This window comes from Ixodes scapularis, unplaced genomic scaffold (genome assembly GCF_016920785.2).
Source record: "Ixodes scapularis isolate PalLabHiFi unplaced genomic scaffold, ASM1692078v2 PGA_scaffold6__148_contigs__length_123643588, whole genome shotgun sequence".
In the NCBI taxonomy this organism is placed as follows: domain Eukaryota; kingdom Metazoa; phylum Arthropoda; class Arachnida; order Ixodida; family Ixodidae; genus Ixodes; species Ixodes scapularis.
The window spans coordinates 66330876-66347530 of NW_024609881.1; the positions used below are offsets into that span (position 1 = coordinate 66330876).

The following is a 16655-nucleotide window of genomic DNA, read 5'->3' on the forward strand; positions in this document are numbered from 1 at the left end:
AGGGGCGGTTTATAGGACTCAAATTAAAAGCCTCTCCGGTCAGTTTGTACTGGCGAATTTAAACTTTTGTACTCGAAGCGACACGTATTTGTCAGCCATAAGGCAGGAACGCTAGGTGCTTATTGTCCCCATGGAACTGGTCACGGGAAGAAGAAAATGCTCCTGGCCGCAATCGCGGCCTCAGCCGCGAGATGAGCAAACCGGCCCTGGGGAACAGGATTGTGGGCGCAAAGATTCCTCCCATTAGAAACCGAAACCTGGAAACTCGTCCAAATGAAGCGATGTTCACAGAACGCGTAAAATGCCACCGCTGCCTTATATCCACCCATGTGTTGTATGTAATAATCCGATTGATCGTTACGATTAGGCCCCTGAACTACGTCGCCCTTGTCCTATAACTCACCTGCACAAACCACATAAGTGTAGCTTTCACGACCTTTTTAAACAATTATGTAAAGCTTTAAAAAATCGTCTTGTATATCATTGAGAAATGGTTGAGGTACACCTAAGCACTTCTTATGCGTTGTGAATGCGAAAGCACGCACGCCGCTCTTCGCTCCCTTTTCTAATCTGCGGCGCACAACGCGCTGACCTTGGGCGTGGAACGGTGAAACCGCTGCCTCGCGGACACGCAGCGCCATCGGTTGAGCGATCGTTCAAACTGTCGTGTGCCTTGCGGCGCGAGGATGGAACTGACAGTAGCGTAGTTTCCAGCAGAACGAACCCCTTGGTTTATTCCATGCGCAGTATATTTTGCCACGCGCCGCACAACCGATAAGAGGCGAGCGTACGCGGTGATCAGTGATAACGCAGCAGTGTGATGACACAGTCAGGATGACATCACACAAACTGAAGCGCAGCGGCCAATGGGAGCCTCGTCAACGCGCGCCAGCCAATGGGACCGAAGTTAAAAGGTGAAATTGGCTAGCTTTGCGCGTGGTTTCATTAAGGTGCCGTTTTGCATGGTTTCAAAGCTGATGACGTTGGGTCGCTCCATGAGACAGTTAATGCGTTCGCATTGAAAAACGCGATACCAGCATGGTGGGGCCATGAGTGTGAATTCATCCACATTGCTTCATCATGCTGGCATCGCCTTTCCCCTGGTATAGGATGTTCCATGTTATGTTTCTTTTTATTATTATTATTAAAGTAATAAAAAAAAGGCAGAGAGGTAAGTCTGGACTTTGGTCCTAGCTCGCTACACTGCACAGGGGAAAAGATTGAGGGATAAAAAGGTGGGATAAGGTGCTTCGTGAATATGAAAACAGAGAGCTGAGAGGATGATGAGAGGAATGGTTGAAAATGTAAATATCTGCCTCCAGGGATTGCATTGACCGGATGTCCTCGAGAAATGGTTATTTGATTACGTCATGCTTGTATGGTTCAGTTTCCCCTCTCATGGTTCCGTGCACCTCCATGGTTACGTGCGCCTACATGGTTCCGTGCGCCTGCATGGTCCCGCCATAATCCACTAGGCTGGAGCCGGCTTTTTTGCTGGTATAGAACGTCCCATAATACGACACGCTTGTATGAGGATGTTTCATAATCTTTACATCATCAAGATTTTCCAAAAGGGTGTCTTCATTGATATAGGTGTCAGGTGTCTTGCAGGTAATTTTAACGAAGTTGTAGCCCGATGTCTCTCTTGCGCGTCGCACAAATTAATTTAACAGAACCAGCAACAATCACACCAGGACCTATAAGACTGACACCCTGGGCTGCTAAAAAATCCAGCTTCTGGGTAGACCATGTCATCAATTAAGGCTCGTCCGGTGATTGGCCGAAATGAGCGTAGTCCCCACCTCCTCGTTTTCGATTGTAAGTTATTTAAACAAAATTCGTTTTTTTTATTTAGTAGCAACAAAAATTGTATGTTTTTTTGACAGAACGAGTTACTGCTATAAAAATAAAATATCATTTCAGTCCATGGAAGCGCAGAGGGAAAAGACTGAAGAGCCGAGAGTCGTGTAACTTGAAAAGCGTTTAGTTTTGTATCACCATAAGATCGTGTTTGTTGTTTTTGTTTTCAGTTGAGAACAAACAAAACTGGGGAATCATTGTGTTTTGTCCGGTTTGTTCTGGAATTCTTGGTTCCAGGCGTGAACGGAGCTGCAGAAACGGTTCTAGGCTGACGTCTCATTTTCCGGTACTCCTCCACGTTCATGTCAAAAAGCTTTTGTCTGACCTCGTCTAGCACGCCGCGATCTTACCTGCACATCCATCTAGCTTTTCATTTGAGACCCTTTTGCGCCGGTGGTGTACTGAAACATCGGTACACGTCCCTGCGCGAGCCCAAGACTGCGTTGCTTTCGCGCCGAGCCTCCTCGAGCAGGACCACACTTGTGTCATGTCTTGGGTTAGCAAAGCTAATTGAACTCTGCGTTCAACCTTTCACAGTGTTTTGTCTCACTTGGTGCGCCACAATGACGCGCAACGATTAGTGATCTTCGAAATTCGATAGCGCCGCTCAGAACGCGATTGACAATAAACGGTGTCGACAAAAAAGAAGGTTCCTACACACAGCGGCGTTTGAATGCGTTTGAATTCGCTTTATTCACGAAGTTTTAGAGTTCTGATATACGTAGATTTATTGTGCAAAAAGTAAAACCGGTTTTATTTTTCAGAACTAACTTTGAATTTTAAATATAGCAATGACTCCTTCATATGCGATAGCATTTCGTTTGATTTAATATCGCTCACTTTATTTTTTTGTCACATGATGAAGACGTTGGGTTGCAATGGCGACGGATAATGCTGACACGTGCGAGAAGATACGCGATAACCAGAAAGCTATCCTGCGCTACTGAGTCTTTATATGTGCATGCTGTTGTGTATTGTGTGGCAATTAGTAAATAAAATGGATTTGTATCGATTGATCTGATACAAGTTGCTACAGTGCTCTCGCTCTTCATTCATTTGTAGCACGGCAGATATCAGAACCTGGACTAAAAACTGCCGCAAAGAATATTTTAAATTCTAGACAAATTAAGGCAAAACGACCCGTTAGGTCAAGCCTCTATTTCGTTTTTCGTGTTATTTTCACAGCTAAAGCTAAATGAAGTTCATAATACGTTCTAATAGGCATTATATCGTAAAACGATTTGTAAATACATATATTTATTGTGATTATTTTTTCATACAACACTCAATGCGAAAGACAAAAAGAAACGCTTTTATTTATACTTTTTCAGATGCATGGATACTTGAGACCGCCATTTTCCACTTTTTAACTGTTTAAGAGACATCACGGTCAATATTTGTGCAGTTTCCGAACCAGCAACGCTGAAAAGGAAGCAATTTTCATCTCAGATTTCTAAACTTTGTCGTGGAGAGACACCGAGAAATGTTAGCCAGCCGTCAATTTATGCTTGGTACGCTATTCTAAGCACCATACAGAAGTTTTAACGTAGGATCTCTTTATTATGCGTACTGGTCTGGTTTCGGGTTTTGGAGATAAATATACGTTAAAAATAAGCGTTCAACAAATATTTGACAAGTTTAGCAAGAATATATGTCTGAATACATTTGGTTGTAGTACATTTGTGTATACATGTGTGAACAACTTAAGACAAAACATAGACGTATACAAGCTATCTTCTGACATAGAAAAAGCTCCTCCTGTGTCAATATCACTTTTAGGTAGGTTTGAGCTGTTTGCAATTCGTGGCGGACTCTCTTTTTGTTTTCCGTCCGGTTATATTGTGTGTGCGAGCATCATGTGGCATGCCGAATGGGTTTGGCTGCTTTGAACGAGCCATCAGATACCACAGTTCCAATTAATTTGAGCTTCACGTCAAAGAGTGACTGGTAATTAACATCAGACTAAGAATGCATGAAATGGGTAAGCGGCGCTTGGTCAATCTGCTGTCTCTTTTTCGCAGTTCGAAAGACTGCTCTTGCTGGCGATCCTCTCTGTTCAATGTGAAATCGGAGATAGACAGAACTGGCCAGTGTCGCGGTACACATGTATTCCGATAATATCTTAGAGGAACGTTTTGAGTATCTGTATGTTTCTTTCAAGCTACATGTGAAATAGAAATTTTTATCTCAGTTTTACAAAAAAAAGAACTATCGATGTACCGCTTGTATTGCAAAACTGTGAAAGTCTTAGTTATCTCGTTACATTCGACGCGGAATTTTAACCGTCCATCTTTACCATAAATTCAAAACCATCTTTTTGGTGAACCAGCCCCATAATCCTTTACAAAGAAAGGCCTAAATTATATCTTAAAAATGGTTCGGAGAAAGGTAGATTTTAAAACATTGCACAATAAGCTCTTCTCACGAACTCGTTCACTCTTTCCACAATGCCAGAGGGAACTCCAGTGAAGAGGAGAGTCGGGAAAAGGAAACCTCTTTTCATCGAGAGTAGGAGCTTATCTTCCTCTGATGGTGCAACAAAGAGAAGTACAGCTTTTTTTCTCCAATCTATCCACCCTGGGTGACTCAGGTGTACCTGGTAGGACAATTTGAGAAACAAAACCGGGTTTATTTAAGAAAAATGTCTGTTGTCAAGCATGGAAGTTGGCATCTAGTCCCAATAAGGGTCGCTGGGGGCGACATTATATTTTCGAACCGTTAAAGATGGCAGACTACATTAGTATAGCGATCCCGACATTTTTGTAAACAAATCTAGAAAGCCTAAAAGGACAGGCTAATTATCACTTGTGATTCATTGTAGCCGGATATTACTTGCACCTCTAAAGAAGTCGAGCTAACTAAAATATATATATATATAACATTAATTGTCTACATAGTGTTCGGTAGTCGAGGATATAGCGGTGAGCCGTTCTTGAAGCACACATAGAGTCGCCGTCGGTTGAAAGATCGCAGGGTGTGGACCATTATGGACTCTATTCTGAGAGCGTGATCAGCTCTTCGACGTGCTTATTCACTGATGCCGAGATCTTATTGGCTACCGAGCAATGGTAAGGTGTTCAGTACCCGGCACTTAATGCGTTTCTTAAATTGTTGGTGCTCTAGCTCCCCTAACTGACATGTTACCTTCTTTGCACTCATCAGAAACACCCATGCTCCCCAAGCTGCTTAGAAACTAAGAGAAGAAAAGTATTTTGGGATGTCCTACCTCTCCATTATTTCCGCATGGGTAGCCAAATGGAGCAAAGTGGGTTTTTTCCTTTATTTGGAAGTAACCGTTTTTGGTGGGCACATTATTACGGCACGTTATGACGCAGTTCTCCATACTCTGAAAATATTTGAAGCAAGAAAGGTGGTTAACTTCAAATATTTGCTGCTGAACAAATGTTTGATTACATTTTCAATATTAATTTAGATCTCAAATTCTGTAGAACATATGCGCACATAACCACAGATGCTACAGCAAATGTCTAATGGTCTCCGAAAGACATTAAACATTAGTCGTACATGTAATATATTTTTATGGAAGGTAACGTGTTGTGCAGTAGGTTCTGTTTCCGGTACATGTTTAGCGATTTCACGTCCGTTTATGTCTAGGTTTCAGATCCAACGGTCTAGTACTTATATATGCAATACCTAAAAGGCGTGTGAGGTATTGTGAATATACAAATTTAAATGAAGTTTGTTTTTTCTTACGAAGACAAAACATCGAGACTGTACTTCTCCAACCATAAAGAACGTCGCTCTATGGGAGCCTGAGCTGTGACGTATGTTCATGGCACAGCACAGACATAATCGGCATTACATGAAAGGTGGCTTTTGTTATTGAAAAAAAAAACGTTTATTAGCGCAAGGCTCAAGGGTTGCCCAAAAAAAATGCTCTGCACGGCAAAAAAAAAAAAAGAAGTGTGCACGCTTCTAAAAAACGTGAAGTTTGCTGCGCGCGCCTGCGTTTTCAGTGAGGGCATCAACCATACAAACAGCACGCCTTTCCTCCTCGCCTCCCCACTATCCTACCCTCTTCTTCCTTGATTTCGGAAGATTTGCGATTGACAACAACAGTGGGGTCTTGACAATAGCCAGCAGAGCGTGTGACTTCGGATCCATGTGATGTCGTAAATAGCATTTCCCCCAGCAAAAAAAAAAAAAAAAAAAAAAGCAACGTTCGCAAGCGGGCCGGAACTGAAGGAAACCATTTATTTCCAGCGACAGCAAATGCTGTGGCTGCACAAAAAGTGTCCCGTTTGGACAGACCTTCAGCATGCTGAGCGCATCGACGAGAGGTACGGGAGCGAATTTCATTTGAGGAAAGGTATACAAAGGGGAAGGGAATGATGCTCACGGCCGAAGAGTGTTGCTGCGGGTTAATGCGTCGACAGAACATCTCCGGTGTGAACCTACGGCCCGCAACCTCCTTAGTGACGGTAAAAAAGTCATAGTCGGATTGTGTTTTCCAGCATTCCTCTCCATGTAGCCTGCGAATAAACAAGAATCGATCATTATATGTTTTAAAATAATATATCAAAATCTGGGTGTGTGCAATGGGAGAAATACGGATGTTTTGATAACTATGCAATTAATCCAAAGGTGCAAGGGAGCTGCACTAGAATGTTTAAAATATTCCCTGGAGAAGAGGAACAACGGGGACAAAGGAGCAACACCACTCTCCAAACACAGCTAGGTGACTGGTGTAGGACAGAAAAGGTTCGCCTGGTCCTGGTATCGAATCAGGGACCTCTCTATTTCCAGTGGAGCTCTCTGCCAACTGAGCTTACTTGGAGTTAGGCGTCAGTAGAGCTAACGGATTTTATCAACTGCCGCTGGTCGAACACCAACAACCCTAGTGAAAAAGAACATATAAGAACCGTGAAAATAATTATATAGGATATATAAGAACATATAGGAAACTTTTCACAAGTTTCTTACATTTTTTATGTAGTTCTTATGAATCTTGTATGATTCATATGTGTTTATTGGAAGCAGAAACAATTCTCATACAACTGAGATTTTTAATACGGAAGGACAAATGGCCTGCATATTAAGGTGATTATAATAATGATATTTATGCGAAGGTGCAAGCGAGCTGGAAAAGAATTATGAAAATAATCGCTGTAGAAAAAGAGCAAGCTCAGGCAGCACCGAGTTCTGGGTCAAAACTTGGCTTCCGTCTGTGAGTTAGGGCATTGAAAAGCCCGAAGAAGCCAAAGTAGAGCCAAACCTGACCTCCCTTGGCAACAGTCTGGGTATTTTGGCCCTAATTTGCTAAACATTTGCCAAACTTAGGCTTCACTGCCTGCTAGTTCGGCTGTCATCTGGCATCTTTGGGCCTAACTCGCCTAACAAATGGCTGATTTAGGCTTACTCCCCTGTAGTTCGGCAGATCTTTGGCATTTTTGGGCCAAAATCGCCAAACTAATGCCGAAGTTAGGCTTCACTTTTTGATAGTTCGGCTGTCATCTGGTTCATTCGGGCCAAAATTGCCATAGATGTGCCAGGCTTACTACCTTGTAGTTCGGTTGACATCTGGCATCTTTGGGCCCAAGTCGCCATACATGTGCCAAAGTTAGGCTTCGCTTCCCGATAGTTCGGCTGTCATCTGGCAGCTACGGGCCAAAGTCGCCAAACAAGTGCCAAAGTTAGGCTTCGTTTCCCGATGCGATAGTTTGGCTGTCATCTGGCAGCTACGGGCCAGAGTTGCCAAACAAGTGCCAGAACTTGGCTTACTGCCTTAGAGTTCGGCTGATGAGGTATTTGATGTACGCGTGTGGTCTTCATCTTAATTAAATAGAAATAAAGTTTTATTCGGCTGGCAACTTTATCTTATTTTGGGTGTCTCCTGATTTCTCCAGTCCAAATGTTGGCTGAATGTTTTGACGCGGCTGGACCAGGCTTTGCAAACGCAAATTGTGCCAGATGTTGTACTCGCGCGTAGGCACACGCCAATATCAGGACGTGCCGTGAGACTGGTTCGACATTAAGGCGCGTTCACACCGGCGATGCGATCTAGTCGCGCGATAACGTTCATCGCAAAAGCGACCCATGGCGGGCAAAAAGCGTCGGGATGTGAGCAGTCGGTAGCTGACCCGACTTTTCGCGATGCGCTCTTGTCGCGGGCAGGCCGAGCCAATCAACGGCGTTCGGAACGAGAGCTTTTGAGAAGTGACTCGTCAACGAAGGCGTTGGACTCGCTCACCGCGCGCGCCAGAGTGACCATCTAATTACTTTTTTTTTTTGCGATGCGATTTAGTCGCATCGCGCGACTGCTTAGATCCCCGGATTGAATCCGCCTTTACGGAAAGTGGTGCCATTGAGCTAGCACTGCTCGAGACTGATGTGCGCACGTCTCCACAAGAGATATCATTATTAGGCGGCGCATTGCAAAAGCGAGCGTGGCTCTGTGCGTGTCGTGCATTGTGATTGAGCACTGTCAAATCCTAGCGAAAACAAAGAGCGAAAATGACCGTGGCTCCGTGGCGCGGTTCCAGCATCACACTTAGGGAGTGAGAATGAAATTCCGGAACTTATGCTATTTTAGCGTGTCGACACTTTTTAAATATTTAGAAAGTGGAGACACAAAAAACAAAACTTGGCTTGCTCTTTATGTTTATACAGCCTTGATAGAGATGCGCCTCAACGGGTAATCGGTCTCTTAGCTGTAGATGAGAAATTTGGCCAGTGCGGTACAACCACTAACCTGGGGCTTTTAACGTGCATCACGCAGTAGTGATCACACGAACGCGTGCCGGTACGAAACTCATCCAGATCGAAACGGGCGGGGGCGGCGGGGATCGAACCCAGGAGGTTCCCAGCACAAGCTTTCGCTCCACGCTCCGAGCTGAGACGCGTTAGCCCACTCGGCCACTTCCTCCCCTAGACACAAAAGGGACGATACTGACAGGATTTATATTCGGCTTCAAGCTCAAAGCCCGCCCGCTCTGTGGGAGTGCCGGAAAGGGAAATCTTGGGGGAAGGAGAGGAAGCGGAGGAAGTTTACCCGATTTCCCTGTCCTGCGGGGCCAGGCACATCGGGCAAACGGGGCGATGCCTCAACGACCGACTCTGAGAACATAAAATGGACGCCGAAAGAGCTGCTTCGGATTCTGAGCACCCGATCGTCATTCACGGGAGAAAACGTCCCGGCTGCGCTCCTAATTTCGCCGGCACGACTGCTATGGGAATCCACTGCGACCGAGACAGAAGAGGAATAATGGAGGCCTATCGGATGGCGACAAGCTCGCAAAACATAACCACCCCTTCCATTTCGCTCTCAAGAAAGGAGATTATCTTTCTGAGGCCCACAATGGAAGCCGAGCGCTGACAGACTAGGCAAGGCGACAAGGTCACCGGCAGAAGCGGCCTTTCCTTTTATGCGTTGTTGATGCCCCTTCGACCTCGCCTTTTGCAAATCCTCCCCGACTGCTTTTGTGTCTTCTTGTGGCTGTCAGCGAGCGCGACAGCCGCTTTAAGCAAACCAAAAGGGTGGAGCGAAACGCGTGACCAGGCATGAGCTCTTTACGTAGGACGCGTAGGACAAAAACGTTTGGACGAAAATTTGTCACGTGACTTTCTCTGTCACGCTGATGGGATCTCTGGGGCTGTTGTGTTCGCCGTTTGGCTAGTTATAGAAATAGGCCGGCCACGTAGGTCCGGTTTTCGAACTGCGCTCTTCGGTGTTCTGTTGCTTTCGTGCGTTGCAGACGTGGCCGTGTTTTTTCGTCATAGACGGTCGGAATACGTCCATGCCAATTTTTCGGTAACAGCCATTTTTTTTTCACCGGAGTTCGTGGAATTCCTGTGATGTGTTTGTTGGACACGCTTCGACAAAAACTGCTCATCGCCGACGACGAGACGTCAGTTGAATGTGCGCAACCTTCTTTCTCGAATGTGTTTGGGGGGGTGCCTGAGTTGGACTATGCCTCTATCAAGGTGACACGATATCGCTCTTTTATTAGTAAGTACACTGCAAGCATTCTTCTGATAGTAGTCTTGCGTTCGCATCAATCTCCGCGGGTTTTTTTTTGTGTGATGAGTTTGCTTGGCATGAGGACAGTGTTAATTCTATTTTATAATTTGCTTTTCGCTCTACAGAGAAGTGTGACCTTTGTAAATATGTCGAGAATACACCGTGTGTGATGATAGTGGTCTAATAAACATCTGGGAGCGATCGCAGAAATTTCGTTTATCCGTATATGTGATTGGATATACAACAAATGATATGCAGCGTACACATACTTGCACGACATTTGGCCAATACGGAGCAGACGCATCGTAGGGTGTTCCCACAATATTGCGCGAACGCTAGGCCGGGGCAAAACAGCTGTACAACAATACCTGCCGGATATCAAACGGTGGTGCAAAAGTGGACATTTGAGCGATATTGGAACCGATTTTCGGCCGGCAGTGGCACGATACTGCAAAGTATTGCCGTGCTGCTTGGGAACGGAGCTGATGACATCTTACCATCCTGTTTCCCACGCTTATTTAATTTAATTATCTTCTGGGACGCGTGAAAGAGCACTTCTGTGACACACCAGAGATATTCGAAACTTGGGCAGGCCTCTCGGCTTTCTTTGCGGCACTTATTTGGCACTTCAGTAGGTAGCCAGAGAAGAGCCAAACTTTCGCATGCCCCGAATCGCCAAATTAATATTGACTGCGGCAGTTATGGCTCAAGTCTGGCACTTACTTTGGCAGAACTGTGGCGCACCAAAGAAAAGCCAAACTCGGCATGTCCGGAATACCCAAATTAGGCGTTGCTTTGGCAGTTAAGGCTCAAGTCTCGCGCTTACTTTGGCACAAGTGCATCGGACCAGAAAAAAAAGCCAAACTCGGCGTGGCCGAAATACCGATATTAGGCGTTGCTTTGGTAGTTATAGCTCAAGTATGTCACGCTTCGGTACTCCTGTGGAGTACCAGAGAAAAGCGAAACTTTGGCCTGTCTGAAATACCCAAATTATGCGTTGCCCTGGCAGTTATGGCTGAATTATGGCACCAACTTTATGGCGCTCCTCTGGCGATTATGGCGCTCCTCTGGCGAACCAGAGAAACGCCAAACCTTGGCAAGCCCCAAATTCCCATATTAGGATTTACTACGGCAGCTAGGGCTCAAGTATGGCACTAACTTTGGCGCTCCTCTGGCGGACCAGAGCAACGCCAAGCTTTGGCATGTCCGAAATACCCAAATTGGGCGTTACTCTGGCAGTTATGGCTCAAGTATGGCACTACTTTGGCACTCATGTGGCGGAGCAGAGAAAAGGCAAACTTTGGCACGTCCCAAATACCGAAATTACGCTTTGCTCTGGCAGTTATCGCTGAAGTATGGCACCAACTTTGGCGCTCCTCTAGCAGACCAGAGAAACGCCAAACTTTGGCATGATCCGAATTTCCAGATTAGGATTTACTATAACAGTTATGGCCCAAGTATGGCACCAACTTTGGCGCTCCTCTGGCGGACCAGAGAAACGCAAAACCTTGGCACGCCCCGAATTCCCAGATTAGGATTTACTATGGCAGGTATGGCTTAAGTATAGCACCAACTTTGGCGCTCCTCTGGCGTACCAGAGACGAGCCAAGCTTTGGCATGCCCAAGGATTGCCCAACTAAGGCTATAACTAGGCACCGTACTTTGGCACTGATGAGTGCCATGGTGCAAAAACCTAACTGCGCCAAAGTTGGGCCCTTATGTTCGCCAGACCTTTGCCTAAGTTGGGTATTCCCCTGGTGTGCTACCTGAGAGAGGACAAAGGGCAAAAACAAATCTCAACACAGCTAGGAGAAATTAACTCTGTTTGGAGATATGTGTTTGTCCTTTGTTCCCCCTTGTTCTTCTTCTCCAGGGAATATTTTCATAACGGATGTTCCTGATTCATGAGATTAGAATGATAATACAACATTTAAATGTTTAATGAAGACACACGAAGAAAGGAAAAAAATTATCCTTCCAGTAGCATAAGGCAGCCGATATACTAATGCCTCTTTAATTGGAGTGATTATCCAAAATGCGTGGCTAAGAAAATTCTAAGGGTCCTGTCACACTGAGGCAACAAGACGGCAACGGCAACAGAACATGTTGTCCAACAATCGTGCAACTTGTTGCTCCCTTCCCATGTTGTCCGACAACCCTGTCACATCGCGGCAACACTAGCACAACATGGATGACAACGAAAAAGTTACCTTGGTACGACAGCTTTCCTAAACAAAAACAGAAGCAACTTGTGTTGGACAACGTGTGCTGCTCTGATGACTGGCTGTGCGAATTTCGGGCCGACAACAGGACAATACAGATAGCTTTAAGGGCAGAGCTAGTTTCCTATCGACGTCCTCTCCTTACGAGCTTACTGAAATAAAGGCTTATAAAACGTTCTTCAAAATAATTAAGGTTGTCATGCAGATAAAATATTTTTATGAATGTTTTTACTTCATAATTATGGCAACTGCTTGTCGAAATGGCCACAGCGGCGGCCGTGAACGTTCAGACTGGTGTTGAAATTGGAACTACCGAGAGAACCACCTCACATCACTGCTAGTGAATTAAAATGGCATGTCTATACTCGCCTGCTGATACGGTATTATTAAAATAACGGAATAAAACAAAGGTTAAAATATAGAATCATTAAAACGACCGCTATGATAATGAGTTTGTTTACATTAAAGAACCGACGGACAAACTAGGACTCTAAAAAGAAAGATTATTTGTCACGTTTAATGGATTCAGCTACCTTTTGGTAGACAGTTTGATGTTTCTTAAGGTCGATATAATGGCCATAAGTTGTTTATATGGAAAATAACAGCACAACCACAATACTGTTTATTTTCGCTGTGAACTTGCAGCCTCGTAGCCTCTCCAATGACAGGTGAGCTGCAAGTTCCTTTCAACTATCGCTGACAGCTTAAGGAATATCTTGCGCGTATTATGGTAACTCTTTTAGCGACGTCCTTTGTTTGGCGGATTCAGCTACCTTTTAAGTGAACTATGATTTAAGTAACTACGATTGGAAGTAACATCCCCGTATACTGGCAAACGATACATTCAAAATTAGGGTGAAATAATAGCTTAGGATATGTCACGGGTCAAAAGAAGAATAAAGGTTCGATGATACCAGTGCCAAAGAAAGTTCAAGCAAATACTTACTTCAAAACAAATTGCATCTGCACCTCACTACAATTCGAAAACGCGAAAGGTGGTCCAATAGGCCATGCAGGTTTCATTATGTATTTCTCTGGGTACTTGCAGTCAAGAGAACTAGGATGATTTCGGAGATTTTTCAATGGACCACTTCCATCGTGCGTGCACCCGAGTCTGCAAAAATATTGTTCATGGTAAAAAAACAAAAAACATCTAATGCTCGACACCATAGTCAGGGACAGATTAAGAAACGCAAAGCAAGGCTTATTATGGTCACGCTTTTTATCAGCCCATATCGCATTATCCGTAGCGATGATAAAAGGCGTGGGATTCACTAACGGTGACTAAAAAAGCGTTTCACAGGGGATACGCTGAGCACATGTCTTTACAAAGGTAGCGACTGGATACTTACAAATGCCCGATTTCGTGGGCTATAGTGGCGAAACTATAATAGGGAGCAGGTTCTTCCTTGGAAATTGCCACATTGAAGCCTTTCACGCACACCATTCCTGGAAGGGCTAGACCTGGAAATAATAATCCATCTGTTGCTTACTAAAAACATTCAATAACGTTTTTTTCAAGCTGTAAATATACGCTGTGATGTGAAAATCCCCCTCTTTGAAAAAGCAGCTATTTAGAATTATGAGACGTTCAGCCACCTAAAATTAAAAATTAGCCGAGGCGTGACCGCTTGTGCAAATTCTCGAATGCCAAGGATACAAGCCGTATCTAGGAGCTCGGCGGGGTGCTTACAGGGAAAATTTGTTTTCAGAAAGATACAAGCAAAGCAAACACACAAAGAAACATCTGCATTTACTTTTTTCAGCGCAAAGCTAAATTACGAATAACTAAACGCTCAGTCTGTGGCCAAATGTAGCGCTCGGTGCTTGAACCTGATGCAAAGTTTTAGAACTTGCTGACTCAAATGTTACGAACTGTTTTAGGAAATTCGCAATAAGACGAGGGCAGTCGACGAAGTCCAGCAACGCACGAAAATGAGTGACGTCGGCTACCGAAGACGGCACTCATTTTGCCAGTTGAAAATAAAAAAAAAATGCTTCTAGCTTTTGAATCTGCAAACACTGAGTTTTAAAACTTTGACATCAGGTTGCACCGTTAGAGCTCCTTTTGGAAGGCACTAGCGTTGGGCAACGCGTAGGTTGTCTTGTCACGAAAATCACAATTTTTTTGCGAACACACGTACACATGCGGCCTTAAAGTTTTACGTAGAATAAAAATGTACAGTCATAATTTGTTGTTGATTTTTGCGTTTGGTGTTTTAGAAATCTCACCAAGAATATCAGTGAAATTTCCAAGAGATGTTCGATGAATGTGATTTTTATGTTCATCATCTGACGAAAACCCGTCTCGTCAAATTTTATTTGTGAATTAAGTGGCCAAAACGTGCTTTAACAATATTTTGAACTCGAGTTTCTCCAACTGCTTCAAATCACGCGATGTTAATTTTATACAGCAAAGGCCATCTTCTGTGAAAACGGCTACTAACTTCCAAATCCCACTCAGTAATTCGTGTTACTAACTAGCAGAAAAGGCGTATATCATTCGTTATTTGTTAGACATCTCTCGGAAATAACTGGTTAAACTCCGATTTTCTCAAGATTCAGCCTAAATGTGTGGTCCGCAGCATCTTCTGACCCCGCTCGCTTACCGTCAATATAAGAAGATAATTCGTTAGTCTTCTCGTTGCGCATCCCTAAGCGGCGCCTGAAATGCAAATATGAAAATACTAATTATGCGCATGACTGCTGCTATGAACATTAATCACATGAAACGGTGTATGTACATATAGTTTGTGCTTTTTAGGCTTTACATGTCTTCTTTTAGAAAGGCCGTGAAAGCTACACTTTTGCAGTCTCGTCAGGTGAGTTACGCGGCGATGGGGACCTAACAGAGGAGCTGTCACGATAAGTAAGATTATTAACTATAACTTGTGAATGAACGTTCTAGTTGGTAAGAAAAAACGTCATTTTAATTAGAACGTAGTTGAGCGTCATCAAAAAGCACTAACTTAGTCGATTTTAGAAAATTTTGGAACATTTAGGAAGGGTTATGGCGCGCTGACGTTACCACCCGTAACATCGATGCAAGGTTCTCGGATGAGATTATAATCGTCTGCGTTTACCCGTCACCAGCCCTGCCAATTTAAAACAACAAGAATTGAACGTAATATTTACCCGCGGCCCTTACCACGCCTTTCTCTAGGCCATCGCTTTGAACCAAACGTAGAAAAAGACAACAAGATTGTGCATCAAGAAACGCATAAGCTCTTTTGTGTTTAGAACATTAAGATGCCGCAAGAAATATTCAATATCCGCTAAACTCATTTACTATACATATACAATCGGCAAAATCGAAGACTTCACTTAACCTTTGCAAGAGAAATATTGTTTCCAGGAAATTGTGTCTTAATGTCTGCGGACATGAAATTTTAAAACCAAAACTGCGACGCTTGCGACAGCCTAATACTGACAATCTGAGATCACTAGGATTCGCATAAATAAAGGGCTTTATATTATCGGAAATTATACATGAATAACTTGTAGCATGCAGCGCGTATTAGTCGAAATTATGCACCTCTACCTCTCGTTTTCAGGGGCAACAAAACTTTTTTACACATCTCCTGTCGCCTTGCCGTAAAGTCAATTTAAGTGGCACATAAAAAAGAGGGCATGTTACAATTTTGGATTGAAATGCTCTTTACAAAGGCTTGTTGGCACGAGTCGGACCGAAGTACGAGGGTGTCAAAAGTGGCGATGCACGCGAGTTTGTTCATCACTAGGTAAGGCAAATACAGCGCAGAGAAAGACGAAGACAAAGAGGAGACAGATTGTTTTATTTAATTGTTTTATTCTTTCTTCATCCAGGAGACAGAGATCAGCGCATATGTGTCCTCTCTTGAGCCCATATCGGATAGACACATATAAGCACATATGGGTGTAACTAGATACCACCCTCTAATCACTGAACTATGCCGAAATAAAAATAAATATGTATTTTTTTAAATAAAACATGAAAATGTATTATTGCTTTGAACCGGTAATCTAGATGGTGTTTGCATAATGTGATTGGAACACTTGTCTGCCAGTAATACGAATGATACTGATGACCTGAGAAAAACATATCAAAGCTTTGCAGGTCACGGTTTGAAGGTTAAAACAACTCCTCGGGTGTTTCTCATCAAGAGAATGTGGCTTGTCATCGAGTCGGCTTTCGTTTGTTTTTGTTTTCTCGGTGTTTTCTTAATGTTCGTTGTTCTATCTGCTCTTGGGTTCTTTATGTCATTCGTCTATGCGCTGTCTTTACGTTTTCTTGTGCGAGGATAGAGTGAAAACATTTCGCAATCCAACTATTTCAAATGAATTGAATGCAAATATCAAATCGAGTTATCCAATAGTCTAGGTTTGACAAGCGTTCAAGTGGAACAATCTTGTGCATTTTTAATAAAAAATCAAATCAAGGACGCAGTGGTCATAATATATATATATATATGTATATATATAGGTGTGTGTGTGTGGGGGGGTGTCTGTGTGGTGCGCGAAAAGGGTGCAGCGGTGGGGTCAGAAAAGAAAGAAGAAGAAGAAGAAAAAAAAGACGAGGAAGAGCGAAAAGAGGGCAGTTGGGCGTGCGGTGG

At 43.7% G+C, this 16655-nt stretch overlaps 1 protein-coding gene across 1 annotated transcript in view; it reads right to left on the reverse strand.

Moving 5' to 3' along the window:
- Nucleotides 1–3234: 3234 nt before the first annotated feature.
- LOC115316694 (zinc metalloproteinase-disintegrin-like EoVMP2) overlaps nt 3235–16655 on the reverse strand; it is a 39133-nt gene continuing 25712 nt past the window's right edge. The window contains exons 9-14 of the mRNA XM_040212293.1: nt 14673–14728; nt 13416–13527; nt 13010–13177; nt 6221–6353; nt 5087–5206; nt 3235–3282 (exon numbers count right to left, since the gene is read on the reverse strand). Coding sequence (XP_040068227.1) covers nt 3235–3282; nt 5087–5206; nt 6221–6353; nt 13010–13177; nt 13416–13527; nt 14673–14728 — 637 coding nt within the window. The remainder of the gene's footprint in view (nt 3283–5086; nt 5207–6220; nt 6354–13009; nt 13178–13415; nt 13528–14672; nt 14729–16655) is intronic.